Consider the following 26,113-nt stretch of genomic DNA (forward strand, 5'->3'; position numbering starts at 1 on the left):
TGCCTCCAGCCCGAAAATACTGCAGAAACATATAAAGAAAATATATTGGCAATTACAGTATAGTTTGTCAAGCTTATGTTTAAATGCATATTGATATATGGGAACTAGATTATATAACATAATATACAGGTAATACCATAAGTTCACTTGAAATGCAGTTATTTAAATGCAGTTATTACATCCAAAAGGTTTCTAAATTAGGCATCAAACTGGCCACCTACATCAGCAGCCTGTGTATTTGATTTATGATTTTATCTCTCGGGTGAATTATGTTTGAATTTTGTTCCCCATATAGTTATGGAAGACTGAATATGTGAAAGCACAATTACCAGCACATCATCTCCAGGCACCCTCTCCAGGGCACTCACCGGCTTCAGCTCCAGAGGAGAGAGGTCACATTAATATACTTCACATTAACTGTGGCTAGGGACCAGAGTTATCAGAGACCGTTTCTCCTTTTTCCATTATTCCTAACATCTTTCCTCCTTCCGACATGTTGCAATTGCTGGTGACTGTCACAGCGATTTCTGGGAGCTCCTGCAGGACTGTATCCTCTGATTTGTAGAACTGCTTCATTATTTGGCAGCTTGTGACATTCATGCAAGTCTAAAACTTTAAAAGTACCAGTGTACCCTCTTCTCAAGTGTTGAAGTAACAGTACAGAAGTTTGTTAATTATACACCTTTTCAAGGATTTTTTTTCCCCCAAAAATCCGTTAAGCTTGAATATTAAATGAAACACATTTTCAATCTACTTTGGTGCTCAAGAAACAAGGAACAAGAAAAGAAGATACAGATGTGAATTGAAAATTGCAAGAACAGGCTTATGATTCTATACATTTTAGGTTATTCTGATTGAAGCGTTAGGTATATGAAAAACGGGATTAAAAAAGTTTTCTCGTGCTGCAAAGCTGCTTATGAGTTTAATGAAATCTGCACTTAAGTATGATACCGATTTTTAAGTTTGATTGTGCAAGGGATTTGAATAAAAGTTCATAATGTTTGTGCCAGTTGTACACAGCATTAAGCCTAGCTGCAAGGGATTGTGGGGCAAGTTATTAAACATAAAGCCAGTAAACACTGATGAGCAATTCTGCTGAACTAGGCATGCAATTTAGAAAGCAATAATACCCAAATCCAATTTAGCACACATTGGTTACAGCACTGCGTCAGCGCATATAAGTATCACAATGTACAAATTAAATTGGGACAACCCCTCTTGCAACAGCTAAGGCTTATATTAGATGTATTTTTCTCAATTTAACAACATGCTGACCATAAATAAAAGCAGCTTCTAATTCTTGCTCGTCTTTGTTTTCTAACCCATCAGGTAAAGAGTGGGAGAAACACCTTGTTCTCTGTCGTGAGCTGAACAGGAGCCAGATGGCTTCTCGTAAACGCTACAGAAATAATCCTGCAGTCACAGCACTGGCTATATCAAGGTAATATTTGGCGCAAATTCGAACTTTCCTTTTGCTACAACAAAAACAGTCACAGTAAAAACAACATTAATAATAGAAATAATGATAATAAGATTGACATGATACTTAGAGTCCAGTAGAGGGCATTGTACCAGAAAAAATCTTCACTTTACCTCTTCATGTTGCTGAGTAATAGGTTCTCAGTGTGCTTTGTTCTATAAAATTATCCAGATTATCACCACAATTACTGGGATCATCTGTTATTATTCTAAGGTGCAGCTCTCCATGTGTCATCTGATCTCCTGTAAATAATTTAACTTTAATAGATTTACTGTGTTTACTATATGCATACAACGTATTTTTTTAATTGGGCTATATTTACCTTTGAAATATATGAGCCCACAAATATATGCATATTGTTGAATACTTATTGCATTTACAATGAAAGTAAAAAAAGTATAAAACTGAAATCAAGTGGTACATTACTGTTATTTTTTTTAATTTGATTAAAGAGGAAAGGCTAGGATTTGGAACTCCGTGAACCAGTTCCAACCATTTTCTGGTGAGATGCTAATTTGATAAGGATGCACAAATTGCTGCTTTCTACCAGTCTGCTTTATCTAAAGGTTTCAATTTTGAACAATAAAAACTCTTGTGTCTGTATGTCTGTATCACTTTGAGAATAATGCCTGTGAAAGAGAATAATTCTGTTCTGTTATATCAAACCTTCGCCAAGGTACCATGATGCGGCTAAAGTTATTGCGGAAATACAGAGCTAAAGAAACTTCTAAGAATTGTGTCCCTCCCACAGTATCTGCTTTCCAGCCCTGCAATGTACTTTACAAATAACACCCTTCCTGGGGTGTTATTTCGGTGTCAAATTCCTCTGACAAGTTTCTCTTCCAATCCAAAGACAGTTTAAAGGGGAACTGCAATGCTATTTTTATATTTCGGGGTTAGAAATAATCAGCATTGATGAGTGCATTTCAAACCACAGTGAAACTAAAAAGCAAAGGAACAAGTAAAGCTTTATTCCATGCTGAAAAGAGAAAAAAAGAAACACAACATGACACACAACACAAGGTGACCTGAAGAAGGCTCTACAGCCGAAACATTGTGTTTCTTTTCTTCTCTTTTCAGTGTGGAATAAACCTTTACTTGTTCCTTTGCAGCCTACGCATGCTGACACAGCTCCCTACTTGGAACTATGAAAATAAAATGTACATTGTAATGTGGAAAACAACCAATTTACATCACAAAACAGATTAAATTTGCAGGTATGTGCAGTGCTACATTCTGCGTTTCCGATTTTGTGCTTAATTTGGAATTTGTAAAATTTTGCGATATAGTCGATGAATTTATTTTTTTGCCGAGATTAAATAACCTTTCTGAGAATTTGGGACTGCAGTAGACTTTATAAGGTGTGTGCTTGCCAGTGTTCTTCCGTGCAGATAGCTCAGCACTGTGGCACAGATATGGCCAGTCTGATTCTGCTATCAGTGCATCTGTCACACATTGTGCTCCCATTGCACACATTCAGCTTGACAGTAGTCAACATTGAAAGGGTTAAAAGCTGCACATTCTGGTGGAGAAGTCGGGGCATTACATGTCTTTGGGCTTTTAAACATTTTTCAACCACAGATTCTAATAAAGTGTACTGCCATCAAGGCTTATTAAAAAAAGTTCTCATCAGGTGATGTTTTGGAAGGTGTCTTTTTGAAAATACCAGCCTCTGAATCAAGTTAAACTGCCCAGACCTCGCTAATCCTTTTCTGCGAAACAGTCAACACAGGTCATGAGTGTTTAGGAAGTATTGGCTGAGAAAGCAGATGGTGTTCTTACATTGTAACCAGCAGCAGATAGATTTTGCTGTAAAGCGCAACTTCAAAACCATTACCCTCCGGAATTATTACTGAAGAAATGGAACAATAAACACGATCTATACATGTTGTCGTCACCTGTTGTTACCCCTGCGTTCGCTCACCTCCTTGCGCACCGGATGAGCTCGTGTGAAAGCCCCTGAGGACAGGTCGCAACTGGCTGAGGCGCGGAAGAGTTCACTCTATCTCAGCCATGTGCGCTGCGCTCACAAGGAGAGATAAATGTGTGTTTTTGGGGCGGAGCGGTGGCTCTGTGGCTCAGGATCTGCGGCTGGAAGGCTGCCAGTTCAACTCCCACAGCTGCTAGAGGAATCCTACTCCATTGGGCCCCTGAGCAAGGCCCTTAACCCCAACTGCTCCAGGGCCACCGTGTAAATGGCTGGCCCTGCGCTCTGACCCCAAGCTTCTCTCCCCGTCTGTGTGTCTCATGGAGAGCAAGTTGGGATATGTGAAAAGACAAATTCCTAATGCAAGAAATTGTATATGGCCAATAAAGTGATCTTATATCTTATATCTTCTATCTTACCTTCCTCTTCCAGGACTCACAATACCCTGCTGGTGGGGGATGCCTGGGGGCGCGTGCACAGCTGGGCCTGTGAGCTGTAGAGCCAGCCGGCGTGACCTGACGCCACCCTCTTTGCAAGCACAGGGGACAGCGCCTCTTCTACTGCAGCGCTGGAGCTCAGAGGGGTCTTAGGATTTATTCTAATGACTGGACTGCTGTAGACTGGATCATCCTAGATCGTGGAGCTCTGGAGAAGTGGAAAGAAAGACAAAAAAACTGAATCCTGTTGGCTTATGAAACTGAAGAGGCTGCAGTTTGTCTCGGGGCTGTTCTACAGTAGGCCACTGGCTTGTGAATGTTTAGCCGAAAGAGTGTTTATTTTATAAACATTCATCTGGTTCAGTTTCAGAGCCACATGTCGGAATATCATTTATTATTTTTGATATAAATTCTGTTTTAAGGATTTTTTTTGTCTCTACCCAATAGACCGATGATTTATGTCCTTGTTCTCTGGAGGAGTACATGTGCCTCACAGTCTGGGCTGCAGGTTTCTGTTAATAATTAATTATAATAACAATTCCTTACGTTTATATAATTCATTTCATCCCAAAGAATCCCAGTCTGTTCTGAGGCTCATGTAAATGTTTTTTTGTGTTATTTTAGGATCTAATATGTTGTTAGAGTAGTCAATTACTTTTTTCATTAATTCTTTTGGGTTAGAATACAGTAAACAGTAAAAAGTTTCTTTATTTTGCTAAAATATCTGATTTTTTCGTCATATTTGATTCAGTCTGTACATAAAATAAATGCTTTGCCCTTGTTATCAAATGTAAATAAATACTTTACGGACATTTGCTGCTGTATGTACTGTATGTAAAATCTTTATGTTCTGATTAAACTATTAATCGGTGAAATGGTAAAAGTGTTTGTGGCTCAGTGTCCAACACATCCTTGACCACCAGATGGCCTTTCTCTTAACAAAGTCAAACCTTGGCTTTTATTGTTGATTTGTAGCCTCTCTGGTTCTTTTTTCTTTGAATTAATTTGTTTCTGGTAAACACTTGCCCTGAAATACATTACTATCATAGTACCTTTTCTTCCTTATGAAACCAATCAAATACCTTTGGACTTTTTCATTTTATAGCAAATGAAATTTTCATACAGGTTTAACAGAAAACTATTCACTATAACTACTGTATATAATTACTTTCACCTACATATGTATATTTGAAATACTCTGCATGTGGGAAAGATTGGTTTGCTAGGTTATGTTTCTGTTTTCTGGTGCCAGAAATGTACAAGAATAATCTGTCTGGAATTGAGTATGACCTCTTTTAATTATTGTGAGTGCAGGGCCACAACTACAGAACACGTTTTTCTTCCTTGTTTTAAAAATGAATAGTATTTTGATGAATAAACGTCCAGGCATTTGTGCTTTGTTTTATTATCAAATATCACAATAGATTACTACAGATACTCAATCTTTAGACACGATGAGGGGCACTACTGTTAAAATAAATGCCCTAAATAATTTAACTAGAGGTCCCATATTTATATTGCATAACTGATTATCTTCTTTTCTTTTACTGTAACTCTCAAGGAAGGCCTATGTGAGTAAAATATTCTTTGTACATTTGGATTGTTCTATCAACACCTTCAGATCTCAGTAGGACCAAATCAATAAAGACAAGATGACAAGATTAAGAGGATGACAAGATGCTTATTTAAAATGCTAACGTTCAATGAATGTCATACAACAGCTTGCTGGAAACAGAACACCTCATTGGAGAAGTGGAATTAAAGAACAATACTTCAGTGGAAGGATTAAAAACATTTTATGGTATGCAGATATTTAAGAACTCCTTTAACCCTCAGGCAAATATAATTTACTAAGAACTGCTATATCATACAAAGCGTGTCCCCAAATCAATGGCTTCACTTTATGTTTAATAGCTGGGACCACACATTCAGGGTGACGCTTCATTGTTTAAATAAGTTCTGTATGTTCATACTGCAATTACATATCCATGTCTTCATTTGGGACAGCTGATATCCTTTATATTGTTACAGGCTGAGGTAGGTAACACAGGAGGTGTTTACAACCATCTGCTCGTAATAATACGAAGGTCAAATTGTTACTGTTTCTTCGATTTGGTTTGAAGGCCTGATCTTACTAAATGCAGGGTCTATTTCAGATAGGTGATGTTCATTATTCCTACACAAGAGCCAACTAGTAACAGGTAGCAGAACAGTAAAACAGTAGAGGCTGTCAGTAAGGATTTATTTTTTCGCCTTTCACAATTTAGAAGTCTGTTATTTATTGTTTATTGAAGGAGGCCCTTGATATAACTAGTACACACAGAAAAAGAAGGTTCTTTATATGGACTGATATTTCTGTAACGTAAAAATAAATTCTCAAAGCCCAGTGAACAGCGGCAGTGCTTTGTGTAGTCTCAGTGGTTTAGGTCACTCTGAAAAACAAATCATTTTGCACTAGTCAATCCGAAGAAGTCATTGATCTCCCAAAGAGAGGGACTAAATTAGCACTCTGTTACAAAATCAGGAATTTTAAATGCCTCTCCCGAGCAGAATAGAGGAAAAGAGAGAAAAATTACACATTCTCTACAGAATGTCAATGTGAAGATATCGATCTGTTTGTGTATAATTACATTTAATAGTGTTTAACATTGGAGAAATGGTCAGTGTTCTAGACTAGAACATTGGGAGTTCAGATCATGCCTGGGATTCTGCTGTCGTACTCACCAGCATGTTCACTCAAAGCTCCAACAAGTACAGTGCAACATAAATGGATCTCCAGGTCATCATTGCAAATAGGAATTACTGTAGCTCTCATTTGGCATGCATGGTTAAATAAAGGGTTAAATTAAAACTAAAATACACAGTCATACATTTTTGGATGTTGTTGTGCAAATATGGAGCTCAGATTGCATCTCTTGTTGTACCCTTGTGTTTGAATGCTAATCTATTTCTTGGCCCACACCAGCGAGATGAGAACAGCACATCTTTCAAAGCAGGCACTTTGAAGCAGACAGCAGAGCATTCACTGCAAGTGAAACAATTACACAGCCTTTGCTAATAGTGCCCGGATGAACAGGCACTCAGCCTGGGGGTGGTGCTGGTGTACTGTGATCTGAGGACCCACAATACTCCACCCTGACAGCCATGTCCATGTTACTTCCTAAGAAGCACCAATCACAGGCAGCTAGGGGCACAGCCTAGATCTGAACTGGCACCTACCGTACCAGGATGAAGGACAGCCTTCACACAACAGAGCTGCTCCAGGCTCTACAGCAGCTTCCAGACTCTTGGCCCATTCCTAACTCTAGGGGAATGTTACGTAATTAGCCACATGAGACCTTTATTTGAAGCCTGTTTTAAATTACCTGTTATCATGTACTGCAAAATGTTTTTTTTTTTTATCTTAAGAGACTGTACAAGGGACTGCTGCCATTTGACTACGTGACGAGAAAAATATTTCAGAAGGGGGTAGTTTAATACTGTCACTGTGGGGAAAGTGATGTGTTGATTCCTGGAATAAGAGCCCCCCTCTCTATATGCACCATTCATTTCCTGGGGGAGAAGGCTAATTGTTGCCTTACTCCCAGTCTTTAGAACTGCTTTCCCTAATTACCATCATTAAGACATATGAATCATCTTGGAAAGGAAGGGTAGTCAGAGAGATAGTAACTGCCCCAGTCTAATGAGGGGTTGACATCAGCTCAACAGTAAGGTTATTGTTCCTATACTTTAAGGTACTCCACTTTATTTTTTGGTTGCGGAATACAAAAGAGCTTTGGCTGATCAGGAATACTGCAGACAAGCATACAGTGGTGTTACCTATGTCTTTAAAAGATATGTTACATACATACCGTCTTTTATGACATGAATGGCCATCGTCAGAATAAACAAATGGTGATTTAGGAGAATGAAACAATGCTACTTACAATGTCTGGATTTTCGCTATTTTGGTATGATCTAATTAAGTACTGAATGAGCTCAATTATTATTATTATTGTGGTGTGTTTGGGTTTGCACTTTCAGCACTGCTCAATGTGACGGAGCGCAGAATTCGCAGCGGTCGTGAGCGCAGCAGGCCTGCAGCTTTAGTGCACAGTACTCCCTGTTTCTTGAAAACCACACGCATTGGAGAAAAGGGCAGGTGCAGCTCGAGATAAATCTGTGTTCTGACCACAATGAAGAGGGAGAGCACTCTCTTTAACCTTTGCACACAGTGCTAATTGTGCTAAGTATAACGGCTTAATAGACTGGAAAATAATCATCATATATCTCCGTGAAGAAGCAAATGACCTTCTAAAAGACAACAGCGGTTTCAATTTTAATACACCAATGATTTTGTAATATTAAATGTCAGACTGTTAGGCTCTTTGAAATAATTAAATCAAATAAATTACAGCACCTAGGCAGAACCATCTTGTAGTCTAACCCAATTATAATGCACTGTGAAGCTAATTATTAAGCGTCATTACAATTACTATAATTTTTAATAAATGTAACCATGGGTGAGTTCATCACAGGCACTGACAACTTGGGCACCCTGCTTGGCACCAGGCATATCAAAGGTACAGCTTAAAATCTTTTGTTGAATCAGCTATGAACTTTTTAGAGACTGCCAATCTTACATGGTTTTCATCTCCATGTTCCTTAGGCTTGACATTCCTGTCCATTTGTAAAATCTAAGCACAGGAATTGTGTGCTGGGCAACTTTGGGCCCTGCTCTGTTGTTACACCGGTCATACTGTAACCCATCAGGCTTTAACCCACAAATCCCTTTGATTTACAACAGCTGTGATTTACAGTGGCTCCACTCTTCAGAATAAAAAGGGTGTGACAGATGAGCACGCACAAAATAACCACACTTAAGTTTTGAAATTTAATACACAGGTTTTCAATGGGCATTATGTCTGTTTTTTATTCATTACTATGGGATATAAAAATACTTATAAAAAGACCATTAAAATTACAATTTAAAACACATGCAGTTATGTTTAAATTTCCATACTTATCTTTTGTCCTAAAATAAAATTTAAATTTTCATGTTTTACAAGACAGACAGACACATGGTATTTGATCGCGGGATGCTACTGGACATGACTCTTCATCAATGTAATATTTCTTCAAAAATATATTTGTTCAGTAATTTCTTTTTGTCTATTCTATTAGATCTCAAGAGGTTGAAGATTTATCCTTTTAGGTAAACTGATCTATCAGAATAGAATAGAAGTGTATCCACACGAAGACAAAACAATCTAAGCTTTGAAACAGAAACATGAAAGAAAAAACAAAACGAAAAATATTTTTATAAATAAACAATATAGTAATTTATCTGATTATGGTACAGGAATATTTACAGCTGTTTCTCCTCAAACAGAATCTGAGCGTACACGGTCCCTGTGCAGGCTGTCCGGGTCTCTGGCTGGGGCTTGACGAGCTCCAGTTCTGCGTACGTCAGGCTCTCCTCTGCAATCCTCGGCTGAAAAATACAGGACAAGAGCTCCTTAACAGGTGCCACGCACAAAGGCACGCCACTCTGATATCAAATGTGCCTTAACAGGGCCACACACTTCGGGCTTCACTCTGAGATCAAGAGCGCCTAACAGGGGCCACACACTTCGAGCTTCACTCTGACATCAAGAGCGCCTAACAGGGGCCACACACTTCGGGCTTCACTCTGACATCAAGAGCGCCTAACAGGGGCCACACACTTCAGGCTTCACTCTGAGATCAAGAGCGCCTAACAGGGGCCACACACTTCGAGCTTCACTCTAACATCAAGAGCGCCTAACAGGGGCCACACACTTCGGGCTTCACTCTAACATCAAGAGCGCCTAACAGGGGCCACACACTTCGGGCTTCACTCTAACATCAAGAGCGTCTTACCAGGGGAAGGATCGCCTTAGCAGTGGTCATACACATTGATCTTCACTCTGACCATGCCTGTTCAGTGTATGTGTTTTGATCACTTTAAAATGTGTTTGGTTTTTCCTGGGGACTAGAGCGTTCAAAGGTTCTTACGCAGTGCTGCTGTAGAAACTGTTCAGTACAGCGTTCTGAACAGAAACAAAAAAGTCAGCTAGGCACAGGATCTACAAAACAATCCAGTCCAGTCCTTAAACTCACGCCAAAGGATTGCCTTAGCGCGGTGCACACACATCAGGCTTGACTCACACCAAAGGATTGCCCTAGACTGGGGAGCATGCATGGGCCTTCACTCAGACCAAAGGCTGGCCTCATTGGTCTAAAATGCAGATGTGTGTCTCAAACAGAACCCTGATGATTATAATGACATAATAACTGGTGCTGAGAGCCGACAAAATGCCCAGAGCGGGTCACTGAACCACTGAGATGATGCAGGAACACAAGGCTGACTAAGTGCTGTGAAGCAGACACCCCCAGTATGTGAGCAGAGCCACGGTCATCACAAAACCCAAAGGCTTTAATGACAAGTAAAATACAGAGGTACCCGTTGTAATTTTGAGTCCGCAGACAAACTCCAAGCCTCCTGATCAAACAAATTCAACAACCCGGCTTTATGAAATCATGCTGGGCAGATGTTTGATTTCATTAACTGGAAATTTCATTGTATCTGTTGTGTATTGTCTCCTTATTTTTGAAGTTATCACATTATGTTTAGATTTTGAAAATAACAGAATTCCTTGAGATGGGTCACGGAGCAGGATTGCAGTGATGTTTTTTATATATTTTTTATGATACTTCTATAGTAAATATAATGCAATAAAGACGAAGCCCGCTAAATAAATAATTGCGTTTTGGAAAGCAATAAAACAAAATAAAATTAGTACTTTCATAAATGGAAGAAGGTACAGCAATAACTTCTACAAACAATAGGGCACTATAAAGCACGCAGTGTAATTTCCCCCATGCATATTTCTTGCTTGTAATAATTCAATTGAAAATATGAACAAAAGCACCAGAGGTTTTAAAATGTAAAGATTATACAATTTATAACAAAAAGATTAAACATACAACTATGATTAATAAAACAAGGACCTTAAAAAAACACTTTTAATGTAATAATTAAACTTCTTTTTTTAATTAGCTCCCATTTGTTCCACATGGTATGTAAAAAGGTGAGCTTTCTGTGGAGGCAAAGCAGAAGAAAGAGTACCGTGAAATGTCTCCGCTTTATTTTGTCTGAGGAAGATAATCGGTTCACTAGTTCTATTACTGCAGCAAAAACAGCGTTGCTACGTAAATGTTGAAAACATAAAATAAAGTACCTTAAAGAATAAAGCTGATTTCAGAAATTAATAGATGCATGTGGATATTTTCAATAGTGATGACTGGTTTATTTATAAACAGTTTAAGGTCATTTATCAATGTACACTGTACTTGGCAGCAATTGACATTCAAAGATGACAAAATAAAACAACAAAATAAAACAGACACCAGCTGCAAAACCATATCTTCTGTTAACATTCCTCTCATAAGGAAAACAACAGAAATGTTATACCAAAATAGGTTATGAATGACTGAGTACTCTTTACAATTATGAATGGATCAATATGATTTGCAGAACTTCGAGTTAATACCTAAAATCAATTGCAGCAGATTGCAATACTGCCAAATTAATTAGAATTGAAATAATGTACCAAGTTTACAAAGAGACATTTGTCTAGAATTGGAATTATTATTTACCATAGATTTACAAGAAAACATGTCTTCTTCATCAAAGGATGTCAAATTGCAATGGCAATTTTAGCACAAAGAAATCACGCAACCAGGGTTGCGGGATGACCCTGCACCCAGCAAATCGCAAGCGATGGCCATGTCCAAAACACACAATGCAACATCCCACTCACCAGCACCGCCTTCCTGGGCTGGGCTTTCAGAAGTTTGGGCCTTCTGGGCATATCAGCAATAGGAGCTAGAAAAAGTAAGCCAGGATAAGTTACATTTCATTTGTTTTTGTTTTTTATTGATTAAGAAAAAGCACATTTCCTCTGACTTCCCGAGCCTGTGAATTTTCTGCTGTGTTGCATGGTTGAACTGTGTCTAGTATTTTGTAATCTTAAGATTTTACATCAATATTAACAGCCCGAAAGGCCGCAGTGACAGTTCACTGAGGGAGAATGCTGGTTTTCCTCTGTACCATACGAATCCGGAACATGATGATAAATGTCAAAGTGACTTGTATTCACACGGCCAAGCGAAATGACTAGAATTTGCAGAGTAGCCCAGTTTCTTTAAAAACATAAATCTTTAATTGTAATTGTACTAACGACACTTACTGTATAATTAATCCAGATGCTCTGCCAAAGTATTATGGATTTTAGCCGCAGCTCTGGCAATTAAAGAAACTGCTTCATCTTTAAGATGTGGACAAAATGCCTTTATTTCCTGTCAAGATTTGATTTTTCGCTATCGAAACATACCTGCAATTTTTTAATTCATTTGACAAAGCAAGGCTGATACATTGCAGTATGCACCCCTTTAGAGCCAGCCATGTGGTGCTGGTGTAATTGTTGTTTTGCAGATAGCAATGTGCGTGCAACGCAGGTACGTGATTGAGTTCTTCTAAATTTATCTTAACCTGCTTGTTTTAATAAAATGGTCCAAGTCTGTAAAATAAATGTTAGTGTAGGTGTGGGTGCATGGTGCAACTTATGTTTAAACTGACCAGTATAATATACAAAACATGAATGCGGTGATAGAGATATTCTCGGTTACACCGATTTCTGCTTTATGATGTGACCTAAAAGTGAATATAGAAAAGTTCAATAAAAGTTCAATATAGAAATTCTCATAAATAATCCCAGGAGGTTGAAACACAAATGAAAAACAAGGTTTTGTTTAATTATTTTGGTTTTTAAAAGCTTAAATGACAAGTAAAATTATTATTATTATTATTTCTAATCCCTAAATGTTTAATAATAAAAAAACAAGACAAGTACATACAGCCACCATTTCACAAAATAGTCTGAGTGTCTGAGAATACAAATATACCTTTCGCTGGTATTTCTGGAGGCACGTCAGCATTTTCTTTGCTCTTTTTCTTTTTGAATTTCTTTTCTTTCTTGGGAAGCACGGGCGAGGAGCTAACAACGCTGGTTACAGTCTCCCCAGAGCTACAGTACAAGGAGAAACGAAAGAGCTGAGGAGGCGAACAGCGCCGTTCTGCTCTGTGGCAGAGACTGTCTGACCTTGGCCTAATAAGAAAATGTGTACATGTGGGTAAACGGCAGTTCATAGAATCTAGCTCGGGCACATGTTTATGCTGATTCGATGTAATTTGCCCTACATGTGCATTGTTGTATTGGCAAATTCTTCTTATTAAGCAGCCAATAGTGGTTTGGCTAATCAGATAAACGGTGTCTGTCCTCGAGGATACAAACCATGCCTTGGAGTCTACCAGGATGCAATATCATCTATGGGCACTGCTTTGAAAAATACAATTTATTAACAGATCTCTTTTTTTCCCCCTCTCCTGTAGATACAGGTGTATTCCAGAAAGCAAGGTTTCAGGCCGGCAGGGAAATTGCAGGAGGTGCCACATGTGAGTTGTTAACCTTACAGAGTGCTGTCATGGCATTTAATAGAGTCTGAAGTGAGTCTCCAAGATGCATTGTTATATCTTGTGCGGGTTGTTTTAATAGGGCAGGAACTGAAGGATGCTGCCATGGGAACCATTCTGGGATTCCGTGCGGCCCACCGTCTGGCAAGTCACTAGCCACGCTCCTCCCCAAAACTAATTAAATGCTCTCCACAGCTGCTGCAAATCATTTTTACGTTCCCTTTCCTTTTGTTGAGAAAACCCACCAATGTTAAGAGTATTGAAAGAGACCTACCTGTTCTGTGGACTCTTGACCAAATAATAGCTCGCTGTGGAGGAATAAAACAAAAATTATTGAAATGCACAATGTCTGCTCAACATTTTGGGATTGCTCGGTGTGTGATTGAAAATGGCTGTGTCAAGCCCTCAGATACTGCACGTTCATTTTTAGTGGGGGTGTTTTAATCCCTGTTGAAATGTATCTGTTCATATAAATCCGTTACAAAAACTTCACCTTTCCACTGTTGTCGCAAAAACGTTCGGGTTTCGCTTATTTTTCACTTGTTTTCCCATGGTTTTGAAAGGGGGGATTTTAGTCCTGCATTTCATCATCAGAATGTGCTTCAGGTCCAGAATTCAAAATGGTGAAATTTACCTTTCAAACGGCTTTTCCTGTGCAGACACTGGCAGATCAGGATGACGGTGAACACAAACACACACATTATCCCGACGGAGCAGATGAGCACCGCACACAGGTACACATCTGAAAACACAACAGGAGCCTCTGCTCAGATTTCTTCGTCTTCAGATGGTTTGGAAATATGTCCCAGCAAAAAAAAATCACAGATATTACACATTTTCACCGCACTGGTTACAAATACTATGTAGGAAATTATAAAAAGCAACTTTTCTAAAAAAAAAGAATTAGCATGAAAAACAAAACCTGAACATCTGGTTTCTTTTTCAACATTTCATGCTAGTGGTGGAAATGATTAAATTCATTGGAAGTAGTTGTTCACATGAGTGTTGCCTTTTAACCTGAATTTTTTTAGTATTTCAGTTTTAGCATTTCACTTTATTTTGAGAAAGACTATACCTCTTAAGCGTTATGAGTGCATGTCATCAGAGAAATGAGAAATTGGACAAAAACCTTTGCAGAAAGAATATGTCACGTACTGTACGTGGGAGTATGGTCTGAGCCCCTCCACTCCAACACACTGTAATATATGCAACACCTGATGCCCTTTTGGTGCTTCTAGAGATGTTTAAGCCTGACAAAGGGTTACAGCACAGACAATTACTAACATCATGTGCAGTGTTTGTGCCCTTTTCATTTGAAAGCAAACCTGCAAACTGACAAAGTTACCTCACCCCTAGTGCCTAAGAGGACACTACTTCTTTCCACAAGGCTGAGTAAAGTAATGCAAAACTGAGGATGGAACAGTCCCATTGGCTGTCCTAGAAGCCTTTTTGCAAACCATGATCACTCTCTCTTTAACTTGGGAGAGCAAGAGCTACAGTTTAATTTTAGATTGAAAGGGGAAAAATGCTGGCTTGGTCGAATCCAGGCAGGAGACCAGCCGCTGAAATCCAGGTGCTGGGCTGTGCTAGATCAGTCCAGACCCATGAACGTACTGTACTCTGCTGGATGGCAGAGTCCAAGTTACCTGATACCACTTCTCATACTTTTTGCCTGGGTTCTCTCCCCCAGGAAAGAACAAGGGGTGGATATATGAGCCCTATTTTCAGTTTTGCCATTAATACTTTAATTGCTCCCAAGGAATGAAAAACCACCTATTGGTGCAAAGTAATGACAAAAACTATTTGTATCATTCTTTTTATCTATGTATTTAACTAAATAAAGAACTGTGATGGTTTGAAAAGGTCTGGCCGTGTTGCCTTTGTGCCCAGCTGTTTGTGTACAGGAGTAGTTTTCCACAGGATTCTCATGCTTTTGCCTCTGCCAGTGATGAGGCTCAGGGGGTTTGTTGGGGGGGGGGTAAGGTCAGACAGAGCAATTTACTCTCAGCACACAGGCAGCAGCAGTTAAAACACAAGAGCACAAGCAATGATGTGGATGAGACCATGAGACCATTAGCCCTTTGCTCTCTTGGTTCCTAGAAGCTAATCAGTTCCAGTTGCTGAGTGTGTGTTTGATTACTCACAGACGCACACGTCTGATGTTTGCATCTCATAGGCTTTTATATTAAAGGTGTGTATTGTGTAAGCGAATAAAAGCTTTGCATAGTTTGGACACAAGCACACTGTCCGTATCCCACACAAAACAATTCTGTGCTCTCTGTAGAGGTGCAGATGTGTCCTTGACATCTGCTTGCAGAGAGCAGAGAGTTCTGGGAAGGGCTGTGGGAATCTGGAGCAAACTGAGCAGCCATGTGGTTGAAGCCAATATCCTGAAGTCTTACAAGAAAAAGCTGGATCCTCAGATTTATTAGCTACAAACTACCAAATGGACTAGAGGTGCATATGAACATATGAAAGGTTATAAATGAAAGGAGGCCATCTAACTCATTTAGACCATTTGGTACTTGCTTGAGGTGCTAGGGATTGAACTCAGGACCACACATGTGCCAAGCATGCAATCTACCACTGAGAACATATAAACTTATGTTCTCAAACCTGTGACAGAGGAGTTCAGTTCAGGTATTGGTTCACAGCTTTAAGCCTGGGAAGACACATTCCAGCAGGTTTCATAGGTCCCTGAAATAAGCTGTGGAATGATGAATCGTTCTATTTAAGCATATAATAAGATATTCATCAAAACCCCTGGACGCTCTGCCCCCCCTGGACTGTGCCATGTGGGGTGAATGAGGACAGCTGGCCATGAGTGGAGCAGTCAGAGCGATTCCTGAGCTGTGTGAGCAGGCAGGCTGCAGCAGTACTGTAAATCCTCAGGGAATTACACCGACAACAGCTGAAGCTCAGCCAGGCATTACGCCATAATGGATAATGGATAGTGGATAAAAACAGCTAACAAATTGTAAGGATTCCCCAAGATCTGGCCACGGTAGGGACCTGATTTGTTTTTGTTTGTTCTTTAAATATACACCCAAAACAGAACCTGTCAGTGACAAAAAGAGGAAAAATGAACAGTACCTTCAAAAAAACGCCAGATCCCTTCATTGCCCCGCACAACGGGTGAGACACGCACTGCAAGACAGTTAGAAAGTGATCTTCAGCTATGAGGAGCTAAAAACAGCTTGATTACATGTTTCTGTAAGTGCGTAAGACGGACTATGCTGGAGTTGGAGTAGTATGCAATCATTGTGCTGAGATTATACTTTTTATTTCTAAAAAAACTTGCTTCCTGGTTCATTCCCTTGTGGTTTTCATACTCCCACAGAGATGTCCAGAAATACATGCGAAGAGAGGAGCAGTGGTGCCTATGGCACCCCGGCTCTTGCTGGCTGTCTTTACTTTCCCCACTAGGAGTTCAGAGTTGTTCTGACTGACTCATCTCTATCAGCAGCCCTGTCAGAGCCCTGCACCTACTGTACAGTGTCTCGCGCTGCAGTTCTTCACAGGCAGAGCTTTTCATGGGCCTTGCAGAGAGCTGAACACATTAACTTTTCATAAATTAAAAACAAGACAGAGACGCACATGTTTGACTATGTTTAGTCTCCGCTGCTACAAAAGTATTTTCATAAATCTCTTTGACAAAGGGAGTGATATACAGTGATGAGAGCAAGACTGTTTCCATTGAATGACTTCCAGAACAGGTCATGAGGAATTTCAGGGTTATTACTCATGATGTGCACAACCTTATAATGTGCCTCTCTTGCAGAGAATGTGTGTCTTATCTAAACGAAGCCCCCAAAGAGCCAAAACGTGCTCTGAATAGAGAGCTAATTCAATCACGTTTTTTAAAAAATATACACACAGTCACTCTTCGAGTAGTGTAAGGATTACCCTCTGAACAATTTTACCAATCTTACCACAATCTGCAGCAGTAAATCCTCAGGGAATTACACAGACAATAGCTGAAGCTCAGCAAGGCATTTTGAAATAATGCACAATGGATAAGAAGAGCCAATAAATTGTGAGGATTCCCCAAGACCAAAATAAACGTAAATCCCAATGAACTTTTATGCAGTATGTTTGCATTTACATCTAATGATAATAAATGTAATTATTATGACAGTGCTGTAATAATGCACAACTACACTATTACAATACTGTTATAGTATACTGTAGTATTGGAAAGTTCTACCCCCAGTGATGAACTGCTAGGACTGATGAACTGCTCCCTTTCTTCCCAATCACCCTCTGTACTGTCCAAAGAGGAAGGTAGATCTCTTCCTCCTGTCTTTTTCTACATGGGCTGACAGCGAGTGATACCTCTCTCATCCTCTCTCCAGGACAAGAATGCACCTGTTCATTATTAAGGGCAATAAACCCATCAGAGGTTCCAATTCTTTTCTTACTTCTCCACCAGCCAGCACACTTTTTAAGGAAAAAAATAGAACGACCACTACAACTGTAACACGTGCAAAGAGCATTGCTAAAGAACATAACACAGAACTTCACGTATCTTAAATCGTAGTGTCAGATTGCTTTTCACACCGCTTGAACACGTTTCAGCTATGACTAAAAGAAATATACAGCATGGTTTTCTAGGTAAAGTCAGATTTACTTAAATCTGTGAGTACCTGTATAATGTATATACAGGTAGCAACTAAACATGGCATATATAATGCAGGTATCAGACCAAAATCCAATTCTGAGCCTTTCAAGAGAGACAAGACTTCATTTTTAGAGTACTTATATTTTTGCAATAATGTGTTTTCTATCTGACACTAAGGGTAAATAAGTCCAGAGTGATGTTTCCTGGATAATTAACCAGTAGCTCCAACGAACTGTGGCTCCTCTCTGTCCTGAGCCACCCCAAAGTCAACTGCAGTTCTAAGGTGATTCAGATTCAGGGTGTATTTATTACAATATCTATCCATTCACTTCCTATCCTTCATCCAATTCCTGTTAAGCCACAGGTGCAGAGCAGGCTACACCCTGGACGGGACACAGGGCACACACAGACGCAAACTTACACCAGGGCCGATAGTCCCAGGAGCTGATTAATCTACCAGTAAATTTTTGGGCTGTGGAAAGAAACTGGAAAAAACCCTCACGAACGCAGTGAGAACAAACCTTGTGTCAATTACACACCAGGGCAAGAACTGACACCAGCTTGGTGAGGCAGCAATGCTAAATACTGCCCATTCTAGAATATATGTTTAAAAAAATCATTCAGTTTCTCTGTGCTGAAATGGGAGACACGCTCATTTTCTTCTGTCTGTCCAAGAACAATTTTTCATGCCTGCCTCTGCACCTGATTTGTGTGATGCATTTGTTCTCGTTTCCAAAAGCCATACATAACCTCATGCCTGTCGCTGAGAGCTCTGGATCATTTTCACGTCGGGTCGTTTATTAAATACCATGGCAATAGGTTCCAGATGGCAAAGCATGATTTGACAAAGTCCACCTTGTAGCTGTTGGTGTCCCATTGATTTTCGCTCAGCCCTTGGCGAAGATGGATTCTCACCCTTGTTTCATGAAAAGCTCAGTGTTGTTAACTGATTGCTGAAAGATACAGGAGTTTGAACAAGGCTGGTTTTGCTCGCTGTTGCTCGCTTTAATGTGATCTCAAGGAATCGGGAAGGAAGTGTTGATAACTGCACGCTCTTCAACAAACCAATCTTAATGCCCTAGTATTAGCTATGCCCTTGGCCGAGTGTGACTGGGATTTTCCGAGAGGTGATGTATAGGAGTCAGACAGCTGCTGGGATCACCTTAGGAGAGCAGCCGGGAGCGTGCACTGATGCCACTGAGAACAGCACCACTCCAGTGTCTTTTCTGCTCAGGACTCTGTGACATGCAGCTGCTGAAATGGGAGAGAGCTCTTAGAAGTGCATGCTCCACAGGGGAAAGTGTCATAAAGAGCTGGCTAATGACTAGCAACTCCAACGTATGGTGACTTGAGGGTATGAAAGGGAAATTTATGGTTGATTCCATATTTGTTTAAAAACGTTTGTATGAAACAAAATGAATTTTTGCACCAAGAGTTCTGGGAGTATGGAACAAGCCACATGGTGTGTTGTTGAAAACGATGCCCTTGTTTCTTTCAAGAAATGATTGAATGAGATCTTCAGATCAATTATCTACTAGAAAACAATCAGCCTAGATGGGACGAATGACCTCCTCCGAATGTTGATACTTTAAGTCGTAACTCTTCTTACGACTTAAAGTATCTTATATCAATTTCTGTATATTAAATATGTCCCTGTATTTGAAGAGGACTGCAGTCATAAACCAGAATAATACAAACTGTGAAAACTTATAAAGGTATTTCTATATGCACACATTTCTTATTATATAAATATCTTTGCAGAAAAAATGAAAAACAGCTTTTCTGACTCCAAAGTAAATTTAGCACTCCAGATTCAAACCCTGCCTTCAAATCCACATCTGATTCACATTTTCTGTGGTGAAGCTGAGTGAGGCCTGAAGAATTCCTTTGAAAAAGTGTTAACACACACCTCAACGAAATACTTTTTATTGGCACTAACGTGTGGTTTGCCTGCAAGATAACTATGCAACAAAATACACAGATGCACGCAACAAAATCTCACTCCAAGGGCTGGACTGCAGAGTCTCAGGAAGACAAGAAAGGTTACAAATGAGAGGAGGCCATTCAGCCTGTTACACCCTTTGGTACAGGAGTTAGTAGCTAATGGATTAAAAGATCTCATCCAGCCATTTCTTGAAAGAAACCAGGCTTCAACCACATGACTGAGTAGCTTGTTACACCTCCCCAACCCTTTATCTAAAAAGTGCCTTCTGTTCTCAGTTTTAATTGCACTTAATTTCCATTTGTATCTGTTGGATCAATTTTCACTGTTGGCTCTGAAGTCCACCACGTTGCCTTTCTCAGTGCTTTTGACCATTTTCAGTACTTGAATCAGTTCCCCTTGTAGTCTTCTCTGTTCAGCACTTAAAAGAGTGAGTTCTTTCACCTTCCCCGTGTAGGATATTCCTTTAAGCTTAGCTCAGCATCTTCTCTAGACTCATTCCAGAGCAGAAATAAGCTTTTGAAACATGGTGACCAAAACTGAACACTATATTCTAAATGTGGTCTTTATAGTACGCTGTACAACCTTATCATGACATTATTTTGATTTAAATTTTACACTTTTAGATATAGCTTAATTTAACCTTTTTTTTGCTTCCCCCTGTTGTCTACAAAATGTTCACTAGGAATAACACCCAAGAATTAAGCATACTGAAAGGATTATGGTTTTAGTTTGGCTTAACCCTCTTGACTAAGGGCTGACCTCCTGGCCATAGGACAAGGAGGCCTGGGACTCCCAAGCAGAGTGAGGAGTGACCAAGGAGCAGCTGCAGAGGTGGAGATGGGGTGGAGATACAGCAGAATGCAGAAAGACATATGCAAGGGAGAGAGGGGATTCCATGCAGTATTTATAATGTTTTAGGAGAGAAATGATGTCGGGAGTGATGGTGAAGTACCGACAACTGAGTCTGATTGAACTTGGCTGTTGTCGTTGTTCCCAAACATTCATTATAAACTCCATTAAATGTGTCACTGTCAACACCTTATCTGTTTGTAAATTCTTCATGCTCAGTGTTTCTCATCTTGCATTTGTTTCTGCTACCTGAATTCTGCACATTTCTACATAACATGCCACCTGTCAATGGTTTCTCGAGTATTGAATTTTGACTAAATCTTATTATATTTGTTTTGCTGTTTCTAAAATGTTTACCAATCTTCTTAATGTGGTACTGTATAATCTGAAAATTTGACTAGTTTGCTAACTGATAGAAATTAAGAATACCACTGGCTCTAACACAGATACCTGTGGTACTCCACAAATTACATCTCTACCATATGAGCATTAACTCCCTGTCAATGATTTCTGTTTTCTGTTCATTATGCAGTTCTGTTCTCTTATCTGTGTCTTCTGTTTTGTATCTGTTAACCATCTGGTTACTAAAATGCATACTTTGAATGATATCGGCACTGAGAATTAAGAATTTCAAGAATCTTTTATGAGAACTTTCTTAAATTGTTTAGGACAATAAATATACTGAACCTTATTATATCATAAACAAAGGATATCTCTATCCTTTACTAGAGGTCCTTGTTGAAAGAACTCTAGCAGGTCAGTTTAGCAAGACTTACTTTTTCCAAATCCCTCTTGCCTGCCCTTTAGGTCACATTAAACATTTAAAGGATGAAACTTATTTAACTGCAATATTAACAATGTCTGTTTTCCTTTAACTAAATAAACTTAAAGTTTTTTACAAAGCTGGCCATGACCCTGACAGGCAGACAGCATTTTATCTCACCTTTTTCTGTGGTCCTCATGAGACAAGACCGGCTGTTACTCTCCACTCCTTTGTTCTTGTAGCAGTGCGTGTGGCTGTGCATTACGCACAACACTGTACAAATAGGGAGGAACTCTCACTGTGCAGCCAATGTCAATATTTTACTGGAATACCCATGCCAAAGTTCCTTCTGTTATCATCTCAGCATGTCCAAATTCTACACATTTTCAGACCTAATAGCTGTTTGTATTGGCAGCAGACAAATTCATCGTGGTAATAATATATTATGGTGCATGGAAGCAAAAGCTGAAATGTTTTACAATTCAGTTTCATCTCCCACAGTGAAATAAACAAAGGACTTTCCATCTCATGTGCTATCTCAGCAGTATCGACACTGCAATCACCTTCTTTGTTGATGTAAAAAAGTCAAAGCGGATTACTAGAAAGAATTCGGTGAGCAGTTTTGATGATCAAGATTACACAGTCTTGAATACTGTAGGACTGCATATTGCAGTTCCAACAGAGCAGATTGATTCCATTTGCTTACGCAGGCTGTCGAAACACGTACTGACGATTTCTGGTTTTCTTTTTCTTGCTGCCTGACCCCCCCCCCCCAATTGGCAGTGGCTGCCCTGCCTTTTATAATGTGTTCTGCGTAGTTCGAGGAAGGAATTACGAGCCAGTGCCATTCCTAAAGAAACCCAGAAGTGAGGAAATTCAGATCTGGACAGCTGTGTTTAGGGTCCAATTTGGTCGGAAGTTACCAAAGGAAGCACCTGTGGAGTCGAGCACAGAGCCCGACACCTTCCCCAGTCAAGCCCCTCACACACCGCTTGCCTCTAAAAGAAGTGTGTCATGGGATTACTGCCTTGTGACTGTTGACTTAGTCTAAAAGCACAGCCCGTTTCTGATCCAGAGATGGACTTCTGATTACTTCTTTCCCCTATTTTCTTTTCTGCACGATATTATTTGGAGAGGGAGAGAAAGGGGCACCTTTGTATAATGTTCAATGCCTGATGTAGAAGTGATAAGCTGTTAGCAAGCTGCACTCGGCTGGTGTCTGTGTGTGGAGAAGGTGGAGCTGTACTAAGCCGGTGAACGGGTGGAGCTGTTTTCTGGTCCTTCGATTTGACCTCACCTCTTAATTCCGTTGCTGCTGTGCCATTTGATGAGGCTCTCCATCTATTCCGATGCCTCAGTATTTCCTGGACTTTACACATGTAGTGGCCTTTGTCTTCTTGTGAAATGTTCAAAATGACCAGATTGTAGATTGTTCCTGCTGCCTCTTCTACAAGCAGCTGCTTCTGCTGATTGAAGCGTTTTGTGTCGTTTCCGTACACTTGGACCCTCCTCATGTTCATTTTGACAATCAGGTGCTCTTTGCCCGACACCAGAGAGAACACCCAGCGGATGACCAGATGGCTGTTAGACTTTTTCCTCTGAGAGACATGGCAGGAGAGAGTGACGTTCTCGCCCTCCATCGAGACAGTGATAGGTCCGGGAGACACAGTGACATTCAGGGCCTCACACACTTCTGGAAAGGAAAATGAGGACAACAAAGTGACACACAGACCGAATAGTTGTTGTCATGCTGTCGACTGTTTTATAGTGACTCTTTAAAAAACATCAATCAGGCTATTGACTCTTTAAAAAGCATTAATCAGGCTATGAACATTCTCAAGCAGTCTGCACTGCCTAGAAGGAGCCTTTTCATAGATATTAAAGTCACGGATTATTTAAAGAAAGCTTTTTAAATTATTTCTTACATTACTAAACTAATTGTAACTAAACACATTTTTATAGTTATCTAAGAAATTAAGAGACTTTGACTGTATATGAAGTTAGTATATTAAAGTTTATAGTTTAATGAATAAACCAGAGTTTATTTTGTGAGTCTTGTCACGTGGGGATGGAAATAAAATAATGATGCTAAGAAACAATGCTAAGAGGCCCTGTGATGAAGCGACAAAGTTTCTGACTCACTGAGAAAAAATGAAGGACAGTAAACAAGACCACAGTCCTCTTTTTAAAGCTGTAAACATCATACGTCTGTAGCAAATAAATTCCACAGGTTCAAAATACTGTTCTATCGTGCATGTGAGCTTGTTGTAAATACTGTAACTATTCCTAAACTGAAGAAAAGACAAAAGACAAGAAAAAGACTGACAAAGGAACAGGCACGGTTTTCAGAAAGAGACAATAATGTGTAGAATCTTCCAGATTCAAAATCCCTAAACCCATTTTCATGGAAACACACCTATCCTACACATTATAACAAATTTGTCATTCTGCAACAACAAAAGACAAAGATTGCAGACACTTAATATTTTGTCCCTAATAAAATAAAAATATTTAACCTGCTCCCAGTTTTTAAACTGGTAATTAAGCACAAATGTCTCTCAACAGCATAATGCTATATTCATGTGCTGAACAGGATTTTATCCTTGAGACAGTCTGATTAATTTCAAACATGAATGTACACTTAAATAATGTTCAGCAGTAGAGAGACTACAGGTGGAAGGAATTTGTGAAGTTTTCTGAAGCTAAAAAACAAACTCAAGATTGGAAACATCTGTTTAAGTATTTGTCTTGTTTGCTTTCTTCTCTGTTTGTGATGTTTGCCCTGAGCCAATCCAGAAAGGGTTTTCCATGCAACAGCCACATCACAGGCTAATAGCGCCTCAAGCACAGAATTACCTCTCTAATTTGACAAAGGACAAGAGACAAAATACCCAGCTTTCTCCATACTCTCAAAAAAGGTTTAAAAACATAAGAAATAGTAAAGAAAAGGGAGTAAGGATGCCCGGTGAAAAGAAGCACAGCAGTGCAGAACAAGATGCCTAGATAAAAATGTGAAATGTGTGGATTAGAAATTGATGGATGAAAGTAAGGAGCCAAGCAGAGACTGCAGTGATTTTACATTAAATGGGACTTGATTATTCGAGCTCTTGACACACTTCTGGTGACACAATGTGAACAGTCCCATTCTACCTGAGGTATAGCTGATTCCTAGATGGCGTCAGAACTGCACAATAACACAGCAAAGTATTTTCAGGAATTTCATATTGATACAGGTGTTTTCTTGAAAATGTAAAACATTGCATCTTTACTGAATGCTTTTAAGTCAAGAAAAAGTGAAAAAGAACATCTGCATCACATTAGTTAAGAACTTATCTAGTTAAAAGGCACATCTTCTGAGTTTCTTCATGCATGTTTCAAAAGCATGTCAAAGTAAAATCTAATGCATGCCTTGATGTGCTCACATTTGTAATATACAGTAGATGCACTTCATCCTCTCTTCTCTTTAATATTCCCTGCTTTTGAGCCTTTCTAAGAACAAGACTAATTTTTTAACACTACCCTGCAACATATTTGTGTTTTTCACATCTATGACATCTGCATCCTGACTCCAGCAGGCAGATCAAGTTACCTCAAAGAGTTGTCTATTTTATAATTTCGTTAAAAGCTTAGAAAAGCACACTTACCTCCAATTAAAGCTCTAGTCAGGAGAACTATGACCACTGAAGAGATTTTCATTTTTCAGACACACAGGCTCCATAAACTCAGCTGAACGTCTTCGCGAAAGGAGTCCCAGTAATTTGGTGTGTGTGTGTAATATGAAACAGTACTTGTTCTGTTCTCAGTTAGAAACACCCTCCCTTTCTAATCACTCCTCTCCTGCAAATGTAGGAAATGTCATTTCCTGTGCTGCAGTTGGAACCAGCACAAATTTCCATCTGGACCTACATGAAACACGACCACTGGGTCTTTGTATTCATTGTGTTAGCTGATCACAGGGGAGGATTACTTACTGTCTCCTGTAGCGTTATCTAACAGTGTTTCCTTGTGTGCTTACAAAAACTCGTCTTTGGGAAAATGGACATAACCTGATTTCAGGATTAATAGTGTTCTCCTGAAACTCCTTCCAACGAGTAAAGGAAAATACGGATTTCACCGAGTGTCTGTCTCCCCCTCAGTCACGTGTCTGTTTGCATGCAGCTGCCCCTGTCTGAGGCAAACTGTTGCTGTTGGGTCTTTTGAACAGTTGTGGGGCTTGACAGCAGAGTTGGTCTGCCCCACAAGGCAGCTCTGTCTTCCACCCTGCTCTGTGGTTGGAAACTTGATCTTTTATTGGTGTGCATAATGTGCTGAGTTAGTTGTTCTTTCCTAGGAGTCGGGGCCTTGGCAGGGGTGCAGATTGCACAATATTATAAAAAAAAATGATTACAGTTTAGGATTAAAATTGAAAAACATTTTTAACCCTTTTGGTCCTAGTGCATGGTCCTGACTTTCAACAGCTCTGCCTGTCAGCCACGTAACTGATGTTTTGTTCTCTCAAGAACATTTCCTCACGCTGCTGTCAAGACAATGCCCTCATGCTAAGCAAGACGTAAGTC

At 39.6% G+C, this 26,113-nt stretch overlaps 2 protein-coding genes across 3 annotated transcripts in view; one reads left to right on the forward strand and one right to left on the reverse strand.

Annotated features, from left to right (window-relative positions):
• Positions 1-4,727, forward strand: part of wdfy4 (WDFY family member 4) — a 69,817-nt gene extending 65,090 nt beyond the window's left edge. The window contains exons 61-63 of the mRNA XM_088916811.1: positions 296-392; positions 1,330-1,441; positions 3,840-4,727. Coding sequence (XP_088772937.1) covers positions 296-392; positions 1,330-1,441; positions 3,840-3,906 — 276 coding nt within the window. The 3' untranslated portion in view covers positions 3,907-4,727. The remainder of the gene's footprint in view (positions 1-295; positions 393-1,329; positions 1,442-3,839) is intronic.
• Positions 4,728-8,729: 4,002 nt separating this feature from the next.
• Positions 8,730-25,650, reverse strand: vstm4a (V-set and transmembrane domain containing 4a). 2 transcript variants are annotated; one of them, XM_088917830.1, is made up of 8 exons: positions 25,202-25,650; positions 22,855-23,250; positions 16,473-16,526; positions 14,014-14,121; positions 13,654-13,687; positions 12,812-12,933; positions 11,668-11,732; positions 8,730-9,317 (listed from the first exon to the last, which is right to left on the reverse strand). In XM_088917830.1, the coding sequence occupies exons 1-8, from the start codon at positions 25,251-25,253 to the stop codon at positions 9,192-9,194; spliced, it is 957 nt and encodes a 318-aa protein (XP_088773956.1). In that variant the 5' UTR covers positions 25,254-25,650; the 3' UTR covers positions 8,730-9,191. The 2 variants fall into 2 exon arrangements, with proteins under 2 accessions (XP_088773956.1, XP_088773957.1); XM_088917831.1 differs by lacking the exon at positions 14,014-14,121.
• Between the last annotated feature and the right edge of the window lie 463 nt (positions 25,651-26,113).

This window comes from Atractosteus spatula, chromosome 5, assembly GCF_055471065.1.
Source record: "Atractosteus spatula isolate fAtrSpa1 chromosome 5, fAtrSpa1.hap1, whole genome shotgun sequence".
NCBI classification, from domain to species: domain Eukaryota; kingdom Metazoa; phylum Chordata; class Actinopteri; order Semionotiformes; family Lepisosteidae; genus Atractosteus; species Atractosteus spatula.